The sequence below is a fragment of the Oncorhynchus mykiss genome, chromosome 14 (assembly GCF_013265735.2).
Source record: "Oncorhynchus mykiss isolate Arlee chromosome 14, USDA_OmykA_1.1, whole genome shotgun sequence".
In the NCBI taxonomy this organism is placed as follows: domain Eukaryota; kingdom Metazoa; phylum Chordata; class Actinopteri; order Salmoniformes; family Salmonidae; genus Oncorhynchus; species Oncorhynchus mykiss.
In genome coordinates, this window is record NC_048578.1 from 30,323,706 (window position 1) to 30,347,271 (window position 23,566).

Sequence of the window (23,566 nt, forward strand, 5' to 3'; positions counted from 1 at the left end):
ACTACAGTCTCTACAGGTAACTACAGTCTCTACAGGTCACTACAGTCTCTACAGTAACTACAGTCTCTATCTTTATCTCTACAATATTATGAGTATCATCATCACCACCTGCTTGTGTTACAGTAGTTTTTAACAGGACTTGTAAAGATCTTTTAATCAATGAATCAATCAAACCTCTATCTCCTTTCTTTCCTTGCAGGGAACCGACAGCCCGACCCAGAGGGGAGTGATCCACAACCTGCTGGCTCTGTGTCTGCGGCAGCAGGGTGGCATCCCCGAAGCTGGCAGCCACCTCCACTATGCCCTCACCATCTCCAGGGAGAGTGGCAACCAGAGGAACCAGGCCCTGGCCCTCGCCAACCTGGGCTGCCTGGCACTGGGCGTGGGGGCACCCACACTGGCAGAACGATTCCTATTCAGGTCAGCAAGGAGGGAAGGTGTGTGGGGCTGAGGGGGCAGTGGGTCAGAAGTGTGTGTGTGTGTGTGTGTGTGTGTGTGTGTGTGTGTGTGTGTGTGTGTGTGTGTGTGTGTGTGTGTGTGTGTGTGTGTGTGTGTGTGTGTGTGTGCGTGTGTGCGTGCGTGCGTGCGTGTGCATGTGTGTGTGTGTGCGTATACAGTAGGTGACTGAGGGATGTACAGGTCTCTGTGGTTGTAGCCTGTTAAATGAGAGGGACTGTTTCCTACTGTATGTCCCTCAGGTCTCTGTGGTTGTAGCCTGTTAAATGAGAGGGACTGTTTCCTACTGTATGTCCCGCAGGTCTCTGTGGTTGTAGCCTGTTAAATGAGAGGGACTGTTTCATTCTGTATGTCCCTCAGGTCTCTGTGGTTGTAGCCTGTTAAATGAGAGGGACTGTTTCCTACTGTATGTCCCTCAGGTCTCTGTGGTTGTAGCCTGTTAAATGAGAGGGACTGTTTCCTACTGTATATCCCTCAGGTCTCTGTGGTTGTAGCCTGTTAATTGAGAGGGACTGTTTCCTACTGTATGTCCCTCAGGTCTCTGTGGTTGTAGCCTGTTAAATGAGAGGGACTGTTTCCTACTGTATGTCCCTCAGGTCTCTGTGGTTGTAGCCTGTTAAATGAGAGGGACTGTTTCCTACTGTATATCCCTCAGGTCTCTGTGGTTGTAGCCTGCTAAATGAGAGGGACTGTTTCCTTCTGTCTATCCCTCAGGTCTCTGTGGTTGTAGCCTGGTAAATGAGAGGGACTGTTTCCTTCTGTCTATCCCTCAGGTCTCTGTGGTTGTAGCCTGGTAAATGAGAGGGACTGTTTCCTACTGTATATCCCTCAGGTCTCTGTGGTTGTAGCCTGTTAAATGAGAGGGACTGTTTCCTACTGTATGGCCCTCAGGTCTCTGTGGTTGTAGCCTGCTAAATGAGAGCGACTGTTTCCTACTGTATATCCCTCAGGTCTCTGTGGTTGTTCCTGGAGATCTGGGAGAGTCCCGTTGACGAGGAACACGTCCAGACCTACCTATGGTTGGGGCGGAGCTACAAGGACAGGGGGAGGAGCCAGGATGCCAGGCTGTGTTATGAGATGGGCCTCCTCATCTCCCTCCAGGCCAGGAATCTACCCAGTGAGTTACCTTAACCCTAACCCTCCACAACAGGAATCTACCCAGTAAATATCACTGTCAAAACTAACCCGAAACCTAAACCTAACCTTAACGCTAGTTCAACAAAACTACGAATCAATCACGATCATGTAAATCAAAAGTAGCTACTATCTTAACTTTTGCCTCTTTCTTCTGTCATCTTCTGTCTCTGTCCTCTTGTGTGTCTGTCCTCTTATGTCTCTGTCCTCTGGTGTCTCTGTCCTCTTGTTTCTCTGTCCTCTTGTGTCTCTGTCCTCTGGTGTCTGTGTCCTCTTGTGTCTGTCCTCTGTTGTCTTGTGTCTCTGTTGTCTGGTGTCTCTGTCCTCTTGTGTCCTGTGTCCTCTCTGTTGTCTGGTGTCTGTCCTCTTGTGTCCTGTGTCCTCTTGTGCCTCTGTCCTCTGACCTCTTGTGTCTCTGTCCTCTCGTTTCTCTGTCCTCTTGTGTCTCTGTCCTCTTGTGTCTCTGTCTTCTGTCCTTTGTCTTCTATCCTCTGTCCTTTTCTGTCTCTGTCCCCTGTCCTCTTATGTCTGTCCTGTGTCCTCTTGTGTGTCTGTCCTCTTGTGTCTCTGTCTTCTGTCCTCTGTCTTCTGTCCTCTTGTGTCTCTGTCCTCTGTCTTCTGTCCTCTTGTGTCTGGTGTCTCTGTCCTCTTCTGTCCTCTGTCCTCTTGTGCCTGTCCTGTGTCCTCTTGTGTCTCTGTCCTCTTGTGTCTCTGTCCTCTTGTGTGTCTCTCTCTCTCTCTAGGTCAGATGGTGGTGGCTAAAGTCCTGAGTCGTCACTATGCTGACGTGCTGCTGTATGGACAGAGTATCCTCTACTATGAGCACTGTGTGTCTGTGTCCAGGGACCTGAAGGACAAGAGACTAGAGGGAGAATATCTAGAGATCCTCAGTAGCCTCTATCTGTCCCTCAATACTGAGAAGTAGGTTTATATATCTGTCTGTCTCTACCTCTCCCTCAATACTGAGAAGTAGGTGTATATATCTGTCTGTCTCTACCTCTGCCTCAATACTGAGAAGTAGGTTTATATATCTGTCTGTCTCTACCTCTCCCTCAATACTGAGAAGTAGGTTTATATATATGTCTGTCTGTCTCTACCTCTGCCTCAATACTGAGAAGTAGGTTAATATATCTGTCTGTCTGTCTCTACCTCTGCCTCAACACTGAGAAGTAGGTTTATATATCTGTCTGTCTCTACCTCTCCCTCAATACTGAGAAGTAGGTTTATATATCTGTCTGTCTGTCTCTACCTCTGCCTCAATACTGAGAAGTAGGTTTATATATCTGTCTGTCTGTCTCTACCTCTGCCTCAATACTGAGAAGTAGGTTAATATATCTGTCTGTCTCTACCTCTCCCTCAATACTGAGAAGTAGGTTTATATATCTGTCTGTCTCTACCTCTCCCTCAATACTGAGAAGTAGGTTTATATATCTGTCTGTCTCTACCTGTCCCTCAACACTGAGAAGTAGGTTTATATATCTGTCTGTCTCTACCTCTCCCTCAACACTGAGAAGTAGGTTTAGATATCTGTCTGTCTCTACCTGTCCCTCAACACTGAGAAGTAGGTTTATATATCTGTCTGTCTCTACCTCTGCCTCAATACTGAGAAGTAGGTTTATATATCTGTCTGTCTCTACCTGTCCCTCAATACTGAGAATAAGGTTTATATATCTGTCTGTCTCTACCTGTCCCTCAATACTGAGAAGTAGATGTATATATCTGTCTGTCTCTACCTCTGCCTCAATACTGAGAAGAAGGTTCATATATCTGTCTCAATTTCGATCTCTCCCTCTGTGTCTATCTCTCTCTCTGTGTCTATCTCTCTCTCTGTTTCTCTCTCTCTCTCTCTCTCTGTGTCTATCTCTCCCTCTGTGTCTATCTCTCTCTCTGTGTCTATCTCTCCCTCTCTGTCTATCTCTCCCTCTGTGTCTATCTCTCCCTCTGTGTCTCTCTCTCTCTCTGTGTCTCTCTCTCTCTGTGTCTATCTCTCTTTGTGTCTATCTCTCTCTGTGTATATCTCTCCCTCTGTGTCTCTCTCTCCCTCTGTGTCTATCTCTCTCTGTGTCTATCTCTCCCTCTGTGTCTATCTTTCTCTCTGTGTCTATCTCTCTCTGTGTCCATCTCTCCCTCTGTGTCCATCTCTCTCTCTCCCTATCAACACTGCAAAGTAACTGCTTTGAGTGAATTTCTGTTTTGCTATTCTCAGATCATCAAGGAAGTCTCTGGACTACAGTAAGCAGAGTCTGAGGATTAATAAAGTTATTCAATTCAAACAGATCATCAAGGAAGTCTCTTGACTACAGTAAGCAGAGTCTGCGTATCTCCATCGACCTGGGGAAGAGAGAGGAAGAGTCAGAGACCTGGCTTCAGGTGGGACGCATCTACTACCTCATCCATGAAGACGAACTGGCTGACATGTACCTACAGGTGAGTTCAGATATATATATGTATATATATATATATATATACATATATATATACATATATATACAGTGCCTTGCGAAAGTATTCGGCCCCCTTGAACTTTGCGACCTTTTGCCACATTCCAGGCTTCAAACATAAAGATATAAAACTTCCATGAAGTGGAACGACATTTATTGGATATTTCAAACTTTTTTAACAAATCAAAAACTGAAAAATTGGGCGTGCAAAATTATTCAGCCCCTTTCTTTCAGTGCAGCAAACTCTCTCCAGAAGTTCAGTGAGGATCTCTGAATGATCCAATGTTGACCTAAATGACTAATGATGATAAATACAATCCACCTGTGTGGAATCAAGTCTCCGTATAAATGCACCTGCACTGTGATAGTCTCAGAGGTCCGTTAAAAGTGCAGAGAGCATCATGAAGAACAAGGAACACACCAGGCAGGTCCGAGATACTGTTGTGAAGAAGTTTAAAGCCGGATTTGGATACAAAAAGATTTCCCAAGCTTTAAACATCCCAAGGATCACAGTGCAAGCGATAATATTGAAATGGAAGGAGTATCAGACCACTGCAAATCTACCAAGACCTGACCGTCCCTCTAAACTTTCAGCTCATACAAGGAGAAGACTGATCAGAGATGCAGCCAAGAAGCCCATGATCACTCTGGATGAACTGCAGAGATCTACAGCTGAGGTGGGAGACTCTGTCCATAGGACAACAATCAGTCGTATATTGCACAAATCTGGCCTTTATGGAAGAGTGGCAAGAAGAAAGCCATTTCTTAAAGATATCCATAAAAAGTGTCGTTTAAAGTTTGCCACAAGCCACCTGGGAGACACACCAAACATGTGGAAGAAGGTGCTCTGGTCAGATGAAACCAAAATTGAACTTTTTGGCAACAATGCAAAACGTTATGTTTGGCGTAAAAGCAACACAGCTCATCACCCTGAACACACCATCCCCACTGTCAAACATGGTGGTGGCAGCATCATGGTTTGGGCCTGCTTTTCTTCAGCAGGGACAGGGAAGATGGTTCAAATTGATGGGAAGATGGATGGAGCCAAATACAGGACCATTCTGGAAGAAAACCTGATGGAGTCTGCAAAAGACCTGAGACTGGGACGGAGATTTGTCTTCCAACAAGACAATGATCCAAAACATAAAGCAAAATCTACAATGGAATGGTTCAAAAATAAACATATCCAGGTGTTAGAATGGCCAAGTCAAAGTCCAGACCTGAATCCAATCGAGAATCTGTGGAAAGAACTGAAAACTGCTGTTCACAAATGCTCTCCATCCAACCTCACTGAGCTCGAGCTGAGCTAAATGTCGTTCCACTTCATGATTGTGTCCCACTTGTTGTTGATTCTTCACAAAAAAAATACAGTTTTATATCTTTATGTTTGAAGCCTGCAATGTGGCAAAAGGTCGCAAAGTTCAAGGGGGCCGAATACTTTCGCAAGGCACTGTATATATATGTATATATATATATATATATATATATATATATATATATATATATATATATATATAGAGAGAGAGAGAGAGAGAGAGAGAGAGAGAGAGAGAGAGAGAGAGAGAGAGAGAGAGAGAGAGAGAGAGAGAGAGAGAGAGAGAGAGAGAGGGGGATTTGTGGGAGAAGGGGAGGGAGGGAGGACAAGAAGAGCAGGCAAAGGGAAGTAGATTAGTGTCCCTCTGTGTTCCTGCATAAACATTATGGACTTGTATCAGTCAACAACCACAGTGATGACCATCTACTCCCCACACCTGACCTATGATCACACGGGATCAAATCATCATAGCATGTTTTATCATATGATGTCACAATCTGTTTCTCTACAAACCTTGTTGAAAACATCCTGCATTGCATGACCCAAAATGCCAAACAACAAGGTAAGAGTTTAATGAATTATAGGTCCCATGTTCTAGTCCTGCTACTTTGACCATACGAGACACTCCCTCACAGCATTGGATCAATACGGTGATGTATTGATTATGAATCGATTATGATTGATTGGCAGGCGGCAGTGAAGACAGCCCTGAGGATGAACGACCCACGCTTTGCCATGAGTATCTACGAGGAGGCAGGAGACGTCTTCTTCAAAGGCAACAGGAACAGACTGGCGTCACTGCCCTTCTACAGGGTATCATTGAATTGAATAAACTTTATTGGTCACCAGAGAAGGAAGTTAGGTTTTGGATCTACTCCTTGAGTTTGGAGATTTTTCAGATTTATTGATAAAGTTTATTTCAAAGTTACTTTCTGTATAATAGTTTCAGTTAAATTGGAAATGTACACACATTTACAACAGGTGTGTCTTTATACTCTGGCCTCAGCCTGTTAAAAGCAACACATTATAACACCAGTGGTTCTCTACTCTTGTTTTAGGACGGCAGTCTCCCTTTTGCTCGGAGTATCCGTGACATCGACTCAGAGTTCAGACTGCTGAGTAAACTGACTGAACTGCTGATGACCCAGGAAGAACATGAAGAGGCTCTACAGTACGCCATTCTGGCTGTACAGATCAGCACCAAAACAGGTACTGTAGGAGGGAGGGACAGAGTTCAATTTCCACTTTTATGACCTGGAACGGGATTTGAAGCAGAAACCCTTCGGCTTCCAGCTACTGGTCTGCTTCCTCTAACCAGGACTGCCAATCTTGGTTTGAATCTATTCATTCCATTGGTGTAGATAACCATCGTGCTATGTTATTGTCCTCCAGGTGTGTGTGTGAACGAGCGCGCAGCGTACCACCGTCTGGCTACAGTGTACTACAGTCTGGAGCAGTATGAGATGACAGAGAACTACTACCTCAAGTCTCTGTCTCTCAGCCCTGCTGTACTGCAGCACCCCCTGGAGGCTAGATACTACACCAAGCTCTACTGCAGGCTGGGGGACCTGACCCTGCACAAACTAAAGGTGAAGGCCCCGGCTCTGAAGGGCAGAAGTACTGCTGATTGTCTTTACTATCGGGTAGTTCGTTAACCTGTACAGGCTTTCCAGTTGAATAGCACTTCAGTATGTGAGAGAGAAACATGGGCTCCTGAGTGGTGCAGCGGTCTAAGGCACTGCATCTCTGTGCTAGAGGAGTCACAACCAGTTGTGATTGGGAGTCCCATAGGGCAGCGCACAACTGGCCCAGCGTCGTTAGGGTTTGGCCTGTAAATAAGAATTTGTTCTTAACTGACTTGCCTAGTTAGAAATAGTAACAAACCCTTTTACACTTTTAATGAATACATTAACTAAAATACCAATTATTCCCAACACCTCTGTCCTCCTCCTCTCCTCCATCTCTCCATGCCCTCCTCTGCTCCACCCCTACCCTTTTTATCTCCCCCCTGCTTCCCTTCTCTCCTCTCACCCACCACCAACCTCCTCTCCTCCATCTCTCCTCCCATCCCCCCTACCTTCCTCTCCCCAGGATGCCTATGACTCGATGGGCTACTTTCAGCTTGCTCAGGCTGCTGCCCTGGAGGACCGTGCCAACCCACAGGCACTGTATGTGGTCTACATGAAGCTGGCAGAGATCCATGCCAACCACATGCCAGACCCACTGCTCTGCCAGGCTTACAGGGACAGGGCACAGAGCCTGAGGAGGGAACTCTCTGGGCTAGGAGAGACGGATGGGAGGGGAGGAATGGCAGAGGGGAGGGGACGAGAGATGGAGGGGAGGGGAGGAGAGATGGAGGGGAGGGAAGGAGAGATGGAGGGGAGGGGAGGAGAGACGGACAGGAGGGGAGGAGAGACGGACGGGAGGGGAGGAGAGATGGAGGAGAGGGGAGGAGAGATGGAGGGGAGGAGATACAGAAGAGAGGGGAGGAGAGACGGAGGGGAGGAGAGGAGAGACGGACGGGAGGGGAGGAGAGACGGAGGAGAGGGGAGGAGAGACATGTGATACAGACCCGGAGACGAGAAACACAGACATGAACGAGATCTAGCCAGAGACTAGATGTAGTGAGTCTACAGATACTATACACAAAGAGGCTGTTGACATGGACAGTGCATAGAGGTTGGAGCCTGCTTGGCTATGGGAGACATTGAGAGGGTAGAGACAGAGGGACAACACACAGGACTGGGAGACATGGAGAGAGGAGAGACAGACAGGACATCCCAACACTATAGAGAGTAGAAACACAGAGAGACAGCATAGAGTCACAGAAACAGAGACTGAGACTGGATGTGGTGACTATCAATGCAGAAGCTAACTCCAAAGATGCTAACTGTAAGAATAGCAGACAGATCAATCAAGATAGCCATGAAACATATTCTGATGTGTTTTTAAAGGAGACGGAGACACCAGTCAGTCAAACCCAGACAAGAACCTCACAGAGGCTACTCACACAGACCAAGACACTGACAGTACAGACACAAGCCCTTGTCAAGCAGATGTTGAACACACACATACTGACTATACAACAACAAGCAGTGTATTTGTAGACACTACAATAACAGAGGAAACTGACAGTACAGACAGAATACCTTGTGACCCTAACACCACAGAGACTATGCCAACAGACACATGCATCAAACATAGCAACTGAACAACCACAGACACAGATAAAGACACACCCTACAAAGACAGCCCTACAGACAGCAGTGGCACAGACACAGATCCTCTTCAAGACAGACACAGAGGTAACCCATGTAGACAGCCCTACAGACAGCAGTGGCACAGACACAGATCCTCTTCAAGACAGACACAGAGGTAACCCATGTAGACAGCCCTACAGACAGCAGTGCCACAGACACAGATCCTTTCCAAGACAGACACAGAGGTAACCCATGGAGACAGCCCTACAGACAGCAGTGCCACAGACACAGATCCTCTCCAAGACAGACACAGAGGTAACCCATGGAGACAGCCCTACAGACAGCAGTGCCACAGACACAGATCCTCTCCAAGACAGACACAGAGGTAAACCATGGAGACAGCCCTACAGACAGCAGTCCCACAGACACAGAGGTAACCCATGGAGACAGCCCTACAGACACATGTACAGACACTGATATCGATTGTTCAGACAGTAACATTATAAAGACAGACAGACATCGTTCAGCCACAGACTAACCAGGATGATGATAGATTTGTTCACACCCTCACAGATACTCTACATAAAGATAGCATCACTCCTACAGCTATTTAGACTGACAAATATGTCGACCATCTTTACTATGTCTAGCTTTGTTTTTTTCCCAGGAATATTGTCTGTGTGTAATTATGAAGAGCAATGTTTCTATAGTTGATATACTCTGTATATTACAGAGGTTTATAAAGCTTTGTAAATATGTAGTTTTTATAACTGAATTAAAGTTATGTATGACTAGATCTTTGTGTTTGTTTTGGTGTTATTCAGTTGTAAGGATTTGTCAACCAACCCTAACATACAGCTTAAACTTAGGCTAGAGTTTCTAAATAACAAACGGGTCATTTAGTCAATATTTCTAAATATCATTTATTTTTATTTCACCTTTATTTAACCAGGTAGGCCAGTTCTCAATTACAACTGCGACCTGGCCAAGATAAAGCAAAGCAGTGTGACAAACACAGAGTTACACATGGGATAAACAAACGTACAGTCAGTAACATAATAGAAACATCTATGTACAGTGTGTGCAAATGTAGTGAGATTAGGGAGGTAAGGCAAAAAAACAGGCCATAGTGGCAAAATAATTACAATTTAGCATAAACACTGGATGATAGATGTGCAGAGGATGATGTGCAAGTAGAGATAAAGGGGTGCAAAAGAGCAACAAAAAAAATAACAATATGGGGATGAGGTAGTTTGGTGTGCTATTTACAGATGGGCTGTGTACAGGTACAGTGGTCTGTAAAGGCGGCCAAAGGAGGTGTTTGTTTGGGGATGACCTGTGAAATATACCTGCTGGAGCACATGCTATGGTGACCAGTGAGCTGAGATAAGGTGGGGCTTTACCTAACAAAGACTTGTAGATGACCTGGAGCCAGTGGGTTTGGTGACGAGTATGAAGCGAGGGCCAGCACACGAGAGCATACAGGTAGCAGTGGTGGGTAGTACAGTGCTTTGCGAAAGTATTCGGCCCCCTTGAACTTTGCGATATACGACTGATTGTTGTCCTATGGACAGAGTCTCCCACCTCAGCTGTAGATCTCTGCAGTTCATCCAGAGTGATCATGGGCCTCTTGGCTGCATCTCTGATCAGTCTTCTCCTTGTATGAGCTGAAAGTTTAGAGGGACGGCCAGGTCTTGGTAGATTTGCAGTGGTCTGATACTCCTTCCATTTCAATATTATCGCTTGCACAGTGCTCCTTGGGATGTTTAAAGCTTGGGAAATCTTTTTGTATCCAAATCCGGCTTTAAACTTCTTCACAACAGTATCTCGGACCTGCCTGGTGTGTTCCTTGTTCTTCGTGATGCTCTCTGCGCTTTTAACGGACCTCTGAGACTATCACAGTGCAGGTGCATTTATACGGAGACTTGATTACACACAGGTGGATTGTATTTATCATCATTAGTCATTTAGGTCAACATTGGATCATTCAGAGATCCTCACTGAACTTCTGGAGAGAGTTTGCTGCACTGAAAGTAAAGGGGCTGAATAATTTTGCACGCCCAATTTTTCAGTTTTTGATTCGTAAAAAAAGTTTGAAATATCCAATAAATGTTGTTCCACTTCATGATTGTGTCCCACTTGTTGTTGATTCTTCACAAAAAAATACAGTTTTATATCTTTATGTTTGAAGCCTGAAATGTGGCAAAAGGTCGCAAAGTTCAAGGGGGCCGAATACTTTCGCAAGGCACTGTATATGGGGTTTTGGTGACAAAACGGATGACACTGTGATAGACTGCATCCAATTTGCTGAGTAGAATGTTGGAGGCATAATACATAATACATAATACATAATACACTTCAACATATCAGGCCATAACATCACAGAAACATTAAGTGATTTAAGACATTAGGAAAATACCCCCCGTATTTTCAATGCAACCAATTACTGGGCAGACACGCACACCTGCTTGACAGTGCTCCTCTGATAATTCCACAAACAATCCATGGTGGTGGAAGCAGGCAGCGATCATTTGTAACTTTAAACCCTAAAAACCAATGGGTGAATTGTAACCAACAGGCCGACTTAAGGCTCAGCTGTAAGTTAGTACTGTGTCTTAAACTGCTAGTGACTGGAGATTACATGCACCAGTGTGTTTAAACATACGTGCTAGTAACCAAAAAGGAAAAGACCAGCAGATCAGTTGATCAATGAATTGTAAGAATATTGAGAACAGTATAGTACAGTACAATATAGCATAGTTCAGTACAGTAGAGTAGAGAACAGTATAGTACAGTACAGTAGAGTAGAGAACAGCATAGTTCAGTTCACTACTGTAGTATAGTTCAGTACAGTAGATTAGTTTAATACAGTAGAGTACTGTATAGTTCAGAACAGTAGTATAGTGCAGTGCAGTAGAGTACAGTGCACTACAATAGTATAGTTCAGTTCACTGCAGTAGTATAGTTCAGTACAGTACAGTAGTTTAGTTCAATACAGTAGAGTACTGTATAGTTCAGAACAGTAGTATAGTTCAGTACAGTAGAGTACAGTGCACTACAATAGTATAGTTCAGTTCACTACAGTAATATAGTTCAAAACAGTAGAATAGTTCAGTACAGTAGAATAGTTCAGTACAGTACAGTAGTGTAGTTCATTACAGTAGAATAGTTCATTATAGTACAGTAGTATAGTTCAAAACAGTAGAATAGTTCAGTACAGTACAGTAGTGTAGTTCAATACAGTAGAATAGTTCAGTACAGTAGAATAGTTCATTACAGTAGAATAGTTCAGTACAATAGTATAGTTCAGTACAGTACAGTAGTGTAGTTCAATACAGTATAATAGTTCAGTACAGTACAGTAGTATAGTTCATTATAGTACAGTAGTGTAGTTCAATACAGTATAATAGTTCAGTACAGTACAGTAGTATAGTTCATTATAGTACAGTAGTGTAGTTCAATACAGTATAATAGTTCAGTACAGTACAGTAGTATAGTTCAAAACAGTAGAATAGTTCAGTACAGTAGAATAGTTCAGTACAGTAGTGTAGTTCAATACAGTAGAATAGTTCAGTACAGTAGAATAGTTCAGTACAGTAGAATAGTTCAGTACAGTAGAATAGTTCAGTACAATAGTATAGTTCAGTACAGTAGAATAGTTCAGTTCAGTAGAATAGTTCAATACAGTAGAATAGTTCAGTACAGTAGAATAGTTCAGTACAGTAGAATAGTTCAGTACAGTAGAATAGTTCAGTACAGTAGAATAGTTCAGTACAGTAGAATAGTTCAGTTCAGTAGAATAGTTCAATACAGTAGAATAGTTTAATACAGTAGAATAGTTCAATACAGTAGAATAGTTCAATACAGTAGAATAGTTCAGTACAGTAGAATAGTTCAGTACAATAGTATAGTTCAGTACAGTACAGTAGTGTAGTTCAATACAGTACAGTAGAATAGTTCAGTACAGTAAAGTAGTATAGTTAAATATAGTAGAATAGTTCAGTACAGTAAAGTAGTATAGTTAAATATAGTAGAATAGTTCAGTACAGTAAAGTAGTATAGTTAAATATAGTAGAATAGTTCATTACAGTAGAATAGTTCAATACAGTAGAATAGTTCATTACAGTAGAATAGTTCAGTACAGTAAAGTAGTATAGTTAAATATAGTAGAATAGTTCAGTACAGTAGAATAGTTCATTACAGTAGAATAGTTCAGTACAATAGTATAGTTCATTATAGTACAGTAGTGTAGTTCAATACAGTATAATAGTTCAGTACAGTACAGTAGTATAGTTCAAAACAGTAGAATAGTTCAGTACAGTAGAATAGTTCAGTACAGTAGTGTAGTTCAATACAGTAGTATAGTTCAGTACAGTACAGTAGTGTAGTTCAATACAGTATAATAGTTCAGTACAGTACAGTAGTATAGTTCAAAACAGTAGAATAGTTCAGTACAGTAGAATAGTTCAGTACAATAGTATAGTTCAGTACAGTAGTGTAGTTCAATACAGTAGAATAGTTCAGTACAGTAGTGTAGTTCAATACAGTAGAATAGTTCAGTACAGTAGAATAGTTCAAAACAGTAGAATAGTTCAGTACAGTAGAATAGTTCAGTACAATAGTATAGTTCAGTACAGTAGTGTAGTTCAATACAGTAGAATAGTTCAGTACAGTAGTGTAGTTCAATACAGTAGAATAGTTCAGTACAGTAGAATAGTTCAAAACAGTAGTATAGTTCAGTACAGTAGTGTAGTTCAATACAGTAGAATAGTTCAGTACAGTAGAATAGTTCAATACAGTAGAATAGTTCAGTACAATAGTATAGTTCAGTACAGTACAGTAGTGTAGTTCAATACAGTACAGTAGAATAGTTCAGTACAGTAAAGTAGTATAGTTAAATATAGTAGAATAGTTCAGTACAGTAGTGTAGTTCAAAACAGTAGAATAGTGCAGTACAGTACAGTAGTATAGTTCAAAACAGTAGAATAGTTCAGTACAGTAGCATAGTTCAGTACAGTACAGTAGTGTAGTTCATTACAGTAGAATAGTTAATTATAGTACAGTAGTGTAGTTCAATACAGTATAATAGTTCAGTACAGTACAGTAGTATAGTTCAAAACAGTAGAATAGTTCAGTACAGTAGAATAGTTCAGTACAGTAGAATAGTTCAGTACAGTAGAATAGTTCAGTACAGTACAGTAGAATAGTTCATTACAGTAGAATAGTTCAGTTCAGTACAGTAGTACAGTTCAATACAGTAGAATAGTTCAGTTCAGTACAGTAGAATAGTTCATTACAGTAGAATAGTTCAGTACAGTACAGTAGAATAGTTCAGTACAGTAGAATAGTTCAGTACAGTACAGTAGAATAGTTCATTACAGTAGAATAGTTCAGTTCAGTACAGTAGTACAGTTCAATACAGTAGAATAGTTCAGTTCAGTACAGTAGAATAGTTCATTACAGTAGAATAGTTCAATACAGTAGAATAGTTCAGTTCAGTACAGTAGAATAGTTCATTACAGTAGAATAGTTTAATACAGTAGAATAGTTCAGTACAGTAGAATAGTTCAGTACAGTAGAATAGTTCAGTACAGTAGAATAGTTCAGTACAGTACAGTAGAATAGTTCAGTACAGTAGAATAGTTCAGTACAGTACAGTAGAATAGTTCATTACAGTAGAATAGTTCAGTTCAGTACAGTAGTACAGTTCAATACAGTAGAATAGTTCAGTTCAGTACAGTAGAATAGTTCATTACAGTAGAATAGTTCAGTTCAGTACAGTAGTACAGTTCAATACAGTAGAATAGTTCAGTTCAGTACAGTAGAATAGTTCATTACAGTAGAATAGTTCAGTTCAGTACAGTAGAATAGTTCAGTACAGTAGTATAGTTTAATACAGTAGAATAGTACAGTACAGTAGTATAGGTCAATACAGTAGAATAGTTCAGTACAGTACAGTAGTATAGTTCAATACAGTAGAATAGTTCAGTACAGTAGAATAGTTCAGTACAGTAGTGTAGTTCAATACAGTAGAATAGTTCAGTACAGTAGTATAGTTCAGTACAGTAGTGTAGTTCAATACAGTAGAATAGTTCAGTACAGTAGAATAGTTCAATACAGTAGAATAGTTCAGTTCAGTACAGTAGAATAGTTCAGTACAGTAGTATAGTTTAATACAGTAGAATAGTACAGTACAGTAGAATAGTTCAGTACAGTAGAATAGTTCAGTACAGTAGAATAGTTCAGTACAGTAGAATAGTTCAATACAGTAGAATAGTTCAGTACAGTAGTGTAGTTCAATACAGTAGAATAGTTCAGTACAGTAGTATAGTTCAATACAGTAGAATAGTTCAGTACAGTACAGTAGTATAGTTCAATACAGTAGAATAGTTCAGTACAGTAGAATAGTTCAGTACAGTAGTGTAGTTCAATACAGTAGAATAGTTCAGTACAGTAGTATAGTTCAATACAGTAGTGTAGTTCAATACAGTAGAATAGTTCAGTACAGTAGTATAGTTCAATACAGTAGAATAGTTCAGTACAGTAGAATAGTTCAGTACAGTAGTATAGTTCAATACAGTAGAATAGTTCAGTACAGTACAGTAGTATAGTTCAATACAGTAGAATAGTTCAGTACAGTAGAATAGTTCAGTACAGTAGTGTAGTTCAGTACAGTAGAATAGTTCAATACAGTAGTGTAGTTCAATACAGTAGAATAGTTCAGTACAGTAGTATAGTTCAATACAGTAGAATAGTTCAGTACAGTAGAATAGTTCAGTACAGTAGTATAGTTCAATACAGTAGAATAGTTCAGTACAGTACAGTAGTATAGTTCAATACAGTAGAATAGTTCAGTACAGTAGAATAGTTCAATACAGTAGAATAGTTCAGTACAGTAGAATAGTTCAGTACAATAGTATAGTTCAGTACAGTACAGTAGTGTAGTTCATTACAGTAGAATAGTTCATTATAGTACAGTAGTATAGTTCAAAACAGTAGAATAGTTCATTACAGTAGTGTAGTTCAATACAGTATAATAGTTCAGTACAGTACAGTAGTATAGTTCAAAACAGTAGAATAGTTCAGTACAGTAGAATAGTTCAGTACAGTAGTGTAGTTCAATACAGTATAATAGTTCAGTACAGTACAGTAGTATAGTTCAAAACAGTAGAATAGTTCAGTACAGTAGAATAGTTCAGTACAGTAGTGTAGTTCAATACAGTAGAATAGTTCAGTACAGTAGAATAGTTCATTACAGTAGAATAGTTCAGTACAATAGTATAGTTCAGTACAGTACAGTAGTGTAGTTCAATACAGTACAGTAGAATAGTTCAGTACAGTAAAGTAGTATAGTTAAATATAGTAGAATAGTTCAGTACAGTAAAGTAGTATAGTTAAATATAGTAGAATAGTTCAGTACAGTAAAGTAGTATAGTTAAATATAGTAGAATAGTTCATTACAGTAGAATAGTTCAATACAGTAGAATAGTTCATTACAGTAGAATAGTTCAGTACAGTAAAGTAGTATAGTTAAATATAGTAGAATAGTTCAGTACAGTAAAGTAGTATAGTTAAATATAGTAGAATAGTTCAGTACAGTAGAATAGTTCATTACAGTAGAATAGTTCAGTACAGTAGAATAGTTCAGTACAGTAGTGTAGTTCAATACAGTAGAATAGTTCAGTACAGTAGAATAGTTCATTACAGTAGAATAGTTCAGTACAATAGTATAGTTCAGTACAGTACAGTAGTGTAGTTCAATACAGTACAGTAGAATAGTTCAGTACAGTAAAGTAGTATAGTTAAATATAGTAGAATAGTTCAGTACAGTAGTGTAGTTCAAAACAGTAGAATAGTGCAGTACAGTACAGTAGTATAGTTCAAAACAGTAGAATAGTTCAGTACAGTAGCATAGTTCAGTACAGTACAGTAGTGTAGTTCATTACAGTAGAATAGTTAATTATAGTACAGTAGTGTAGTTCAATACAGTATAATAGTTCAGTACAGTACAGTAGTATAGTTCAAAACAGTAGAATAGTTCAGTACAGTAGAATAGTTCAGTACAGTAGAATAGTTCAGTACAGTAGAATAGTTCAGTACAGTACAGTAGAATAGTTCATTACAGTAGAATAGTTCAGTTCAGTACAGTAGTACAGTTCAATACAGTAGAATAGTTCAGTTCAGTACAGTAGAATAGTTCATTACAGTAGAATAGTTCAGTTCAGTACAGTAGAATAGTTCATTACAGTAGAATAGTTCAGTACAGTACAGTAGAATAGTTCAGTACAGTAGAATAGTTCAGTACAGTACAGTAGAATAGTTCATTACAGTAGAATAGTTCAGTTCAGTACAGTAGTACAGTTCAATACAGTAGAATAGTTCAGTTCAGTACAGTAGAATAGTTCATTACAGTAGAATAGTTCAATACAGTAGAATAGTTCAGTTCAGTACAGTAGAATAGTTCATTACAGTAGAATAGTTTAATACAGTAGAATAGTTCAGTACAGTAGAATAGTTCAGTACAGTAGAATAGTTCAGTACAGTAGAATAGTTCAGTACAGTACAGTAGAATAGTTCAGTACAGTAGAATAGTTCAGTACAGTACAGTAGAATAGTTCATTACAGTAGAATAGTTCAGTTCAGTACAGTAGTACAGTTCAATACAGTAGAATAGTTCAGTTCAGTACAGTAGAATAGTTCATTACAGTAGAATAGTTCAGTTCAGTACAGTAGTACAGTTCAATACAGTAGAATAGTTCAGTTCAGTACAGTAGAATAGTTCATTACAGTAGAATAGTTCAGTTCAGTACAGTAGAATAGTTCAGTACAGTAGTATAGTTTAATACAGTAGAATAGTACAGTACAGTAGTATAGGTCAATACAGTAGAATAGTTCAGTACAGTACAGTAGTATAGTTCAATACAGTAGAATAGTTCAGTACAGTAGAATAGTTCAGTACAGTAGTGTAGTTCAATACAGTAGAATAGTTCAGTACAGTAGTATAGTTCAGTACAGTAGTGTAGTTCAATACAGTAGAATAGTTCAGTACAGTAGAATAGTTCAATACAGTAGAATAGTTCAGTTCAGTACAGTAGAATAGTTCAGTACAGTAGTATAGTTTAATACAGTAGAATAGTACAGTACAGTAGAATAGTTCAGTACAGTAGAATAGTTCAGTACAGTAGAATAGTTCAGTACAGTAGAATAGTTCAGTACAGTAGAATAGTTCAATACAGTAGAATAGTTCAGTACAGTAGTGTAGTTCAATACAGTAGAATAGTTCAGTACAGTAGTATAGTTCAATACAGTAGAATAGTTCAGTACAGTACAGTAGTATAGTTCAATACAGTAGAATAGTTCAGTACAGTAGAATAGTTCAGTACAGTAGTGTAGTTCAATACAGTAGAATAGTTCAGTACAGTAGTATAGTTCAGTACAGTAGTGTAGTTCAATACAGTAGAATAGTTCAGTACAGTAGAATAGTTCATTACAGTAGAATAGTTCAGTACAATAGTATAGTTCAGTACAGTACAGTAGTGTAGTTCATTACAGTAGAATAGTTCATTATAGTACAGTAGTATAGTTCAAAACAGTAGAATAGTTCAGAACAGTAGAATAGTTCATTACAGTAGAATAGTTCAGTACAGTAGAATAGTTCATTACAGTAGAATAGTTCAGTACAATAGTATAGTTCAGTACAGTACAGTAGTATAGTTCAAAACAGTAGAATAGTTCAGTACAGTAGAATAGTTCAGTACAGTAGTGTAGTTCAATACAGTAGAATAGTTCAGTACAGTAGAATAGTTCATTACAGTAGAATAGTTCAGTACAATAGTATAGTTCAGTACAGTACAGTAGTGTAGTTCAATACAGTACAGTAGAATAGTTCAGTACAGTAAAGTAGTATAGTTAAATATAGTAGAATAGTTCAGTACAGTAAAGTAGTATAGTTAAATATAGTAGAATAGTTCAGTACAGTAAAGTAGTATAGTTAAATATAGTAGAATAGTTCATTACAGTAGAATAGTTCAGTACAGTAGAATAGTTCATTACAGTAGAATAGTTCAGTACAGTAAAGTAGTATAGTTAAATATAGTAGAATAGTTCAGTACAGTAAAGTAGTATAGTTAAATATAGTAGAATAGTTCAGTACAGTAGAATAGTTCATTACAGTAGAATAGTTCAGTACAATAGTATAGTTCATTATAGTAGAATAGTTAATTATAGTACAGTAGTGTAGTTCAATACAGTATAATAGTTCAGTACAGTACAGTAGTATAGTTCAAAACAGTAGAATAGTTCAGTACAGTAGAATAGTTCAGTACAGTAGTGTAGTTCAATACAGTAGAATAGTTCAGTACAGTAGAATAGTTCAGTACAGTACAGTAGAATAGTTCAGTACAGTAGAATAGTTCATTACAGTAGAATAGTTCAGTACAATAGTATAGTTCAGTACAGTACAGTAGTGTAGTTCAATACAGTACAGTAGAATAGTTCAGTACAGTAAAGTAGTATAGTTAAATATAGTAGAATAGTTCAGTACAGTAGTGTAGTTCAAAACAGTAGAATAGTGCAGTACTGTACAGTAGTATAGTTCAAAACAGTAGAATAGTTCAGTACAGTAGCATAGTTCAGTACAGTACAGTAGTGTAGTTCATTACAGTAGAATAGTTAATTATAGTACAGTAGTGTAGTTCAATACAGTATAATAGTTCAGTACAGTACAGTAGTATAGTTCAAAACAGTAGAATAGTTCAGTACAGTACAGTAGTGTAGTTCAATACAGTATAATAGTTCAGTACAGTAGAATAGTTCAGTACAGTACAGTAGTATAGTTCAATACAGTAGAATAGTTCAGTACAGTAGAATAGTTCAGTACAGTAGAATAGTTCAGTACAGTAGAATAGTTCAGTACAGTACAGTAGAATAGTTCAGTACAGTAGAATAGTTCAGTTCAGTACAGTAGTACAGTTCAATACAGTAGAATAGTTCAGTTCAGTACAGTAGAATAGTTCATTACAGTAGAATAGTTCAGTTCAGTACAGTAGAATAGTTCATTACAGTAGAATAGTTCAGTACAGTACAGTAGAATAGTTCAGTACAGTAGAATAGTTCAGTACAGTACAGTAGAATAGTTCATTACAGTAGAATAGTTCAGTTCAGTACAGTAGTACAGTTCAATACAGTAGAATAGTTCAGTTCAGTACAGTAGAATAGTTCATTACAGTAGAATAGTTCAATACAGTAGAATAGTTCAGTTCAGTACAGTAGAATAGTTCATTACAGTAGAATAGTTTAATACAGTAGAATAGTTCAGTACAGTAGAATAGTTCAGTACAGTAGAATAGTTCAGTACAGTAGAATAGTTCAGTACAGTACAGTAGAATAGTTCAGTACAGTAGAATAGTTCAGTACAGTACAGTAGAATAGTTCATTACAGTAGAATAGTTCAGTTCAGTACAGTAGTACAGTTCAATACAGTAGAATAGTTCAGTTCAGTACAGTAGAATAGTTCATTACAGTAGAATAGTTCAGTTCAGTACAGTAGTACAGTTCAATACAGTAGAATAGTTCAGTTCAGTACAGTAGAATAGTTCATTACAGTAGAATAGTTCAGTTCAGTACAGTAGAATAGTTCAGTACAGTAGTATAGTTTAATACAGTAGAATAGTACAGTACAGTAGTATAGGTCAATACAGTAGAATAGTTCAGTACAGTACAGTAGTATAGTTCAATACAGTAGAATAGTTCAGTACAGTAGAATAGTTCAGTACAGTAGTGTAGTTCAATACAGTAGAATAGTTCAGTACAGTAGTGTAGTTCAATACAGTAGAATAGTTCAGTACAGTAGTATAGGTCAATACAGTAGAATAGTTCAGTACAGTACAGTAGTATAGTTCAATACAGTAGAATAGTTCAGTACAGTAGAATAGTTCAGTACAGTAGAATAGTTCAGTACAGTAGAATAGTACAGTACAGTAGTATAGTTCAATACAGTAGTATCGTTCAATACAGTAGTATAGTTCAGTAGAGTAGTACAGTTCATTACAGTAGTATAGTTCAGTAGAGTAGTACAGTTCATTACAGTAGAATAGTTCAGTACAGTACAGTAATATAGTTTAATACAGTAGTATAGTTCAATACAGTAGAATAGTTCAGTACAGTAGAATAGTTCAGTACTGTAGAATAGTTCAGTACAGTAGAATAGTACAGTACAGTAGTATAGTTCAGTAGAGTAGTACAGTTCATTACAGTAGTATAGTTCAGTAGAGTAGTACAGTTCATTACAGTAGAATAGTTCAGTACAGTAGAATAGTTCAGTACTGTAGAATAGTTCAGTACAGTAGTACTGTAGTATAGTAGTATAGTTCAATACAGTAGTATAGTTCAGTACAGTAGTATCGTTCAATACAGTAGTATAGTTCAGTACAGTAGTACAGTTCATTACAGTAGAATAGTTCAGTTCAGTACAGTAGAATAGTTCAGAACAGCATAGTTCAGAACAGTACAGTAGTACAGTTCATTACAGTAGAATAGTTCAGAACAGGATAGTAGTACAGTTCAGTACAGTAGAATAGTTCAGAACAGGATAGTTCAGAACAGTACAGTAGTACAGTTCATTACAGTAGAATAGTTCAGAACAGCATAGTTCAGAACAGTACAGTAGTACAGTTCATTACAGTAGAATAGTTCAGTACAGTAGTACAGTTCAGTACAGTAGAATAGTTCAGAACAGCATAGTTCAGAACAGTACAGTAGTACAGTTCATTACAGTAGAATAGTTCAGTACAGTACAGTAGTATAGTTCAGTACAGTACAGTAGTACAGTTCATTACAGTAGAATAGTTCAGTACAGTACAGTAGTACAGTTCATTACAGTAGAATAGTTCAGAACAGGATAGTTCAGAACAGTACAGTAGTACAGTTCATTACAGTAGAATAGTTCAGTACAGTACAGTAGTACAGTTCATTACAGTAGAATAGTTCAGAACAGTACAGTAGTACAGTTCATTACAGTAGAATAGTTCAGAACAGTACAGTAGTACAGTTCATTACAGTAGAATAGTTCAGTTCAATACAGTAGAATAGTTCAGAACAGTAGAACAGTTCAGTACAGTACAGTAGTACAGTTCATTACAGTAGAATAGTTCAGTACAGTACAGTAGTACAGTTCATTACAGTAGAATAGTTCAGAACAGTTCAGTAGTACAGTTCATTACAGTAGAATAGTTCAGAACAGTACAGTAGAATAGTTCAGAACAGTAGAACAGTTCAGTACAGTACAGTAGTATAGTTCAATACAGTAGAATAGTTCAGTACAGTACAGTAGTACAGTTCATTACAGTAGAATAGTTCAGAACAGTACAGTAGTACAGTTCATTACAGTAGAATAGTTCAGAACAGTACAGTAGTACAGTTCATTACAGTAGAATAGTTCAGAACAGGATAGTTCAGAACAGTACAGTAGAATAGTTCAGTACAGTACAGTAGTACAGTTCATTACAGTAGAATAGTTCAGAACAGTACAGTAGTACAGTTCATTACAGTAGAATAGTTCAGAACAGTACAGTAGTACAGTTCATTACAGTAGAATAGTTCAGAACAGGATAGTAGTACAGTTCATTACAGTAGAATAGTTCAGAACAGTACAGTAGTACAGTTCATTACAGTAGAATAGTTCAGTTCAGTACAGTAGAATAGTTCATTACAGTAGAATAGTTCAGAACAGTACAGTAGTACAGTTCATTACAGTAGAATAGTTCAGTACAGTACAGTAGTACAGTTCATTACAGTAGAATAGTTCAGAACAGTACAGTAGTACAGTTCATTACAGTAGAATAGTTCAGAACAGCATAGTTCAGAACAGTACAGTAGTACAGTTCATTACAGTAGAATAGTTCAGTACAGTACAGTAGTATAGTTCAGTACAGTACAGTAGTACAGTTCATTACAGTAGAATAGTTCAGTACAGTAGTACAGTTCATTACAGTAGAATAGTTCAGAACAGTACAGTAGTACAGTTCATTACAGTAGAATAGTTCAGAACAGGATAGTTCAGAACAGTACAGTAGTATAGTTCAATACAGTAGAATAGTTCAGAACAGTAGAACAGTTCAGTACAGTACAGTAGTGTAGTTCAATACAGTAGAATAGTTCAGAACAGCACAGTTCAGTACAGTAGTACAGTTCATTACAGTAGAATAGTTCAGTTCAGTACAGTAGTACAGTTCATTACAGTAGAATAGTTCAGTTCAGTACAGTAGTACAGTTCATTACAGTAGAATAGTTCAGTTCAGTACAGTAGTGTAGTTCATTACAGTAGAATAGTTCAGAACAGCATAGTTGAGTACAGTACAGTGCCATATAGTTGAGTGCCATATAGTTCAGTACAGTTCAGTGCCATATAGTTCAGTACAGTACGGTGCCATATAGTTCAGTACAGTACAGTGCCATATAGTTCAGTACAGTTCAGTGCCATATAGTTCAGTACAGTACAGTGCCATATAGTTGAGTGCCATATAGTTCAGTACAGTTCAGTGCCATATAGTTCAGTACAGTTCAGTGCCATATAGTTCAGTACAGTACGGTGCCATATAGTTCAGTACAGTACAGTGCCATATAGTTCAGTACAGTTCAGTGCCATATAGTTCAGTACAGTACAGTGCCATATAGTTCAGTACAGTACAGTGCCATATAGTTGAGTACAGTACAGTGCCATATAGTTCAGTACAGTTCAGTGCCATATAGTTCAGTACAGTTCAGTGCCATATAGTTCAGTACAGTACAGTGCCATATAGTTCAGTACAGTTCAGTGCCATATAGTTCAGTACAGTTCAGTGCCATATAGTTCAGTACAGTACAGTGCCATATAGTTGAGTACAGTTCAGTGCCATATAGTTGAGTACAGTTCAGTGCCATATAGTTCAGTACAGTTCAGTGCCATATAGTTGAGTACAGTTCAGTGCCATATAGTTCAGTACAGTACAGTGCCATATAGTTCAGTACAGTTCAGTGCCATA

The 23,566-nt window shown here is 38.6% G+C and overlaps 1 protein-coding gene across 1 annotated transcript in view; it reads left to right on the forward strand.

Annotated features, from left to right (window-relative positions):
• The window catches only part of LOC110487769 (SH3 domain and tetratricopeptide repeat-containing protein 2), a 103,288-nt gene that overhangs the window by 34,960 nt on the left and 44,762 nt on the right, over positions 1 to 23,566 (forward strand). Inside the window, exons 17-24 of the mRNA XM_036943642.1 lie at positions 200 to 420; positions 1,407 to 1,573; positions 2,334 to 2,511; positions 3,867 to 4,017; positions 6,037 to 6,159; positions 6,405 to 6,555; positions 6,739 to 6,935; positions 7,438 to 7,685. Coding sequence (XP_036799537.1) covers positions 200 to 420; positions 1,407 to 1,573; positions 2,334 to 2,511; positions 3,867 to 4,017; positions 6,037 to 6,159; positions 6,405 to 6,555; positions 6,739 to 6,935; positions 7,438 to 7,685 — 1,436 coding nt within the window. The remainder of the gene's footprint in view (positions 1 to 199; positions 421 to 1,406; positions 1,574 to 2,333; positions 2,512 to 3,866; positions 4,018 to 6,036; positions 6,160 to 6,404; positions 6,556 to 6,738; positions 6,936 to 7,437; positions 7,686 to 23,566) is intronic.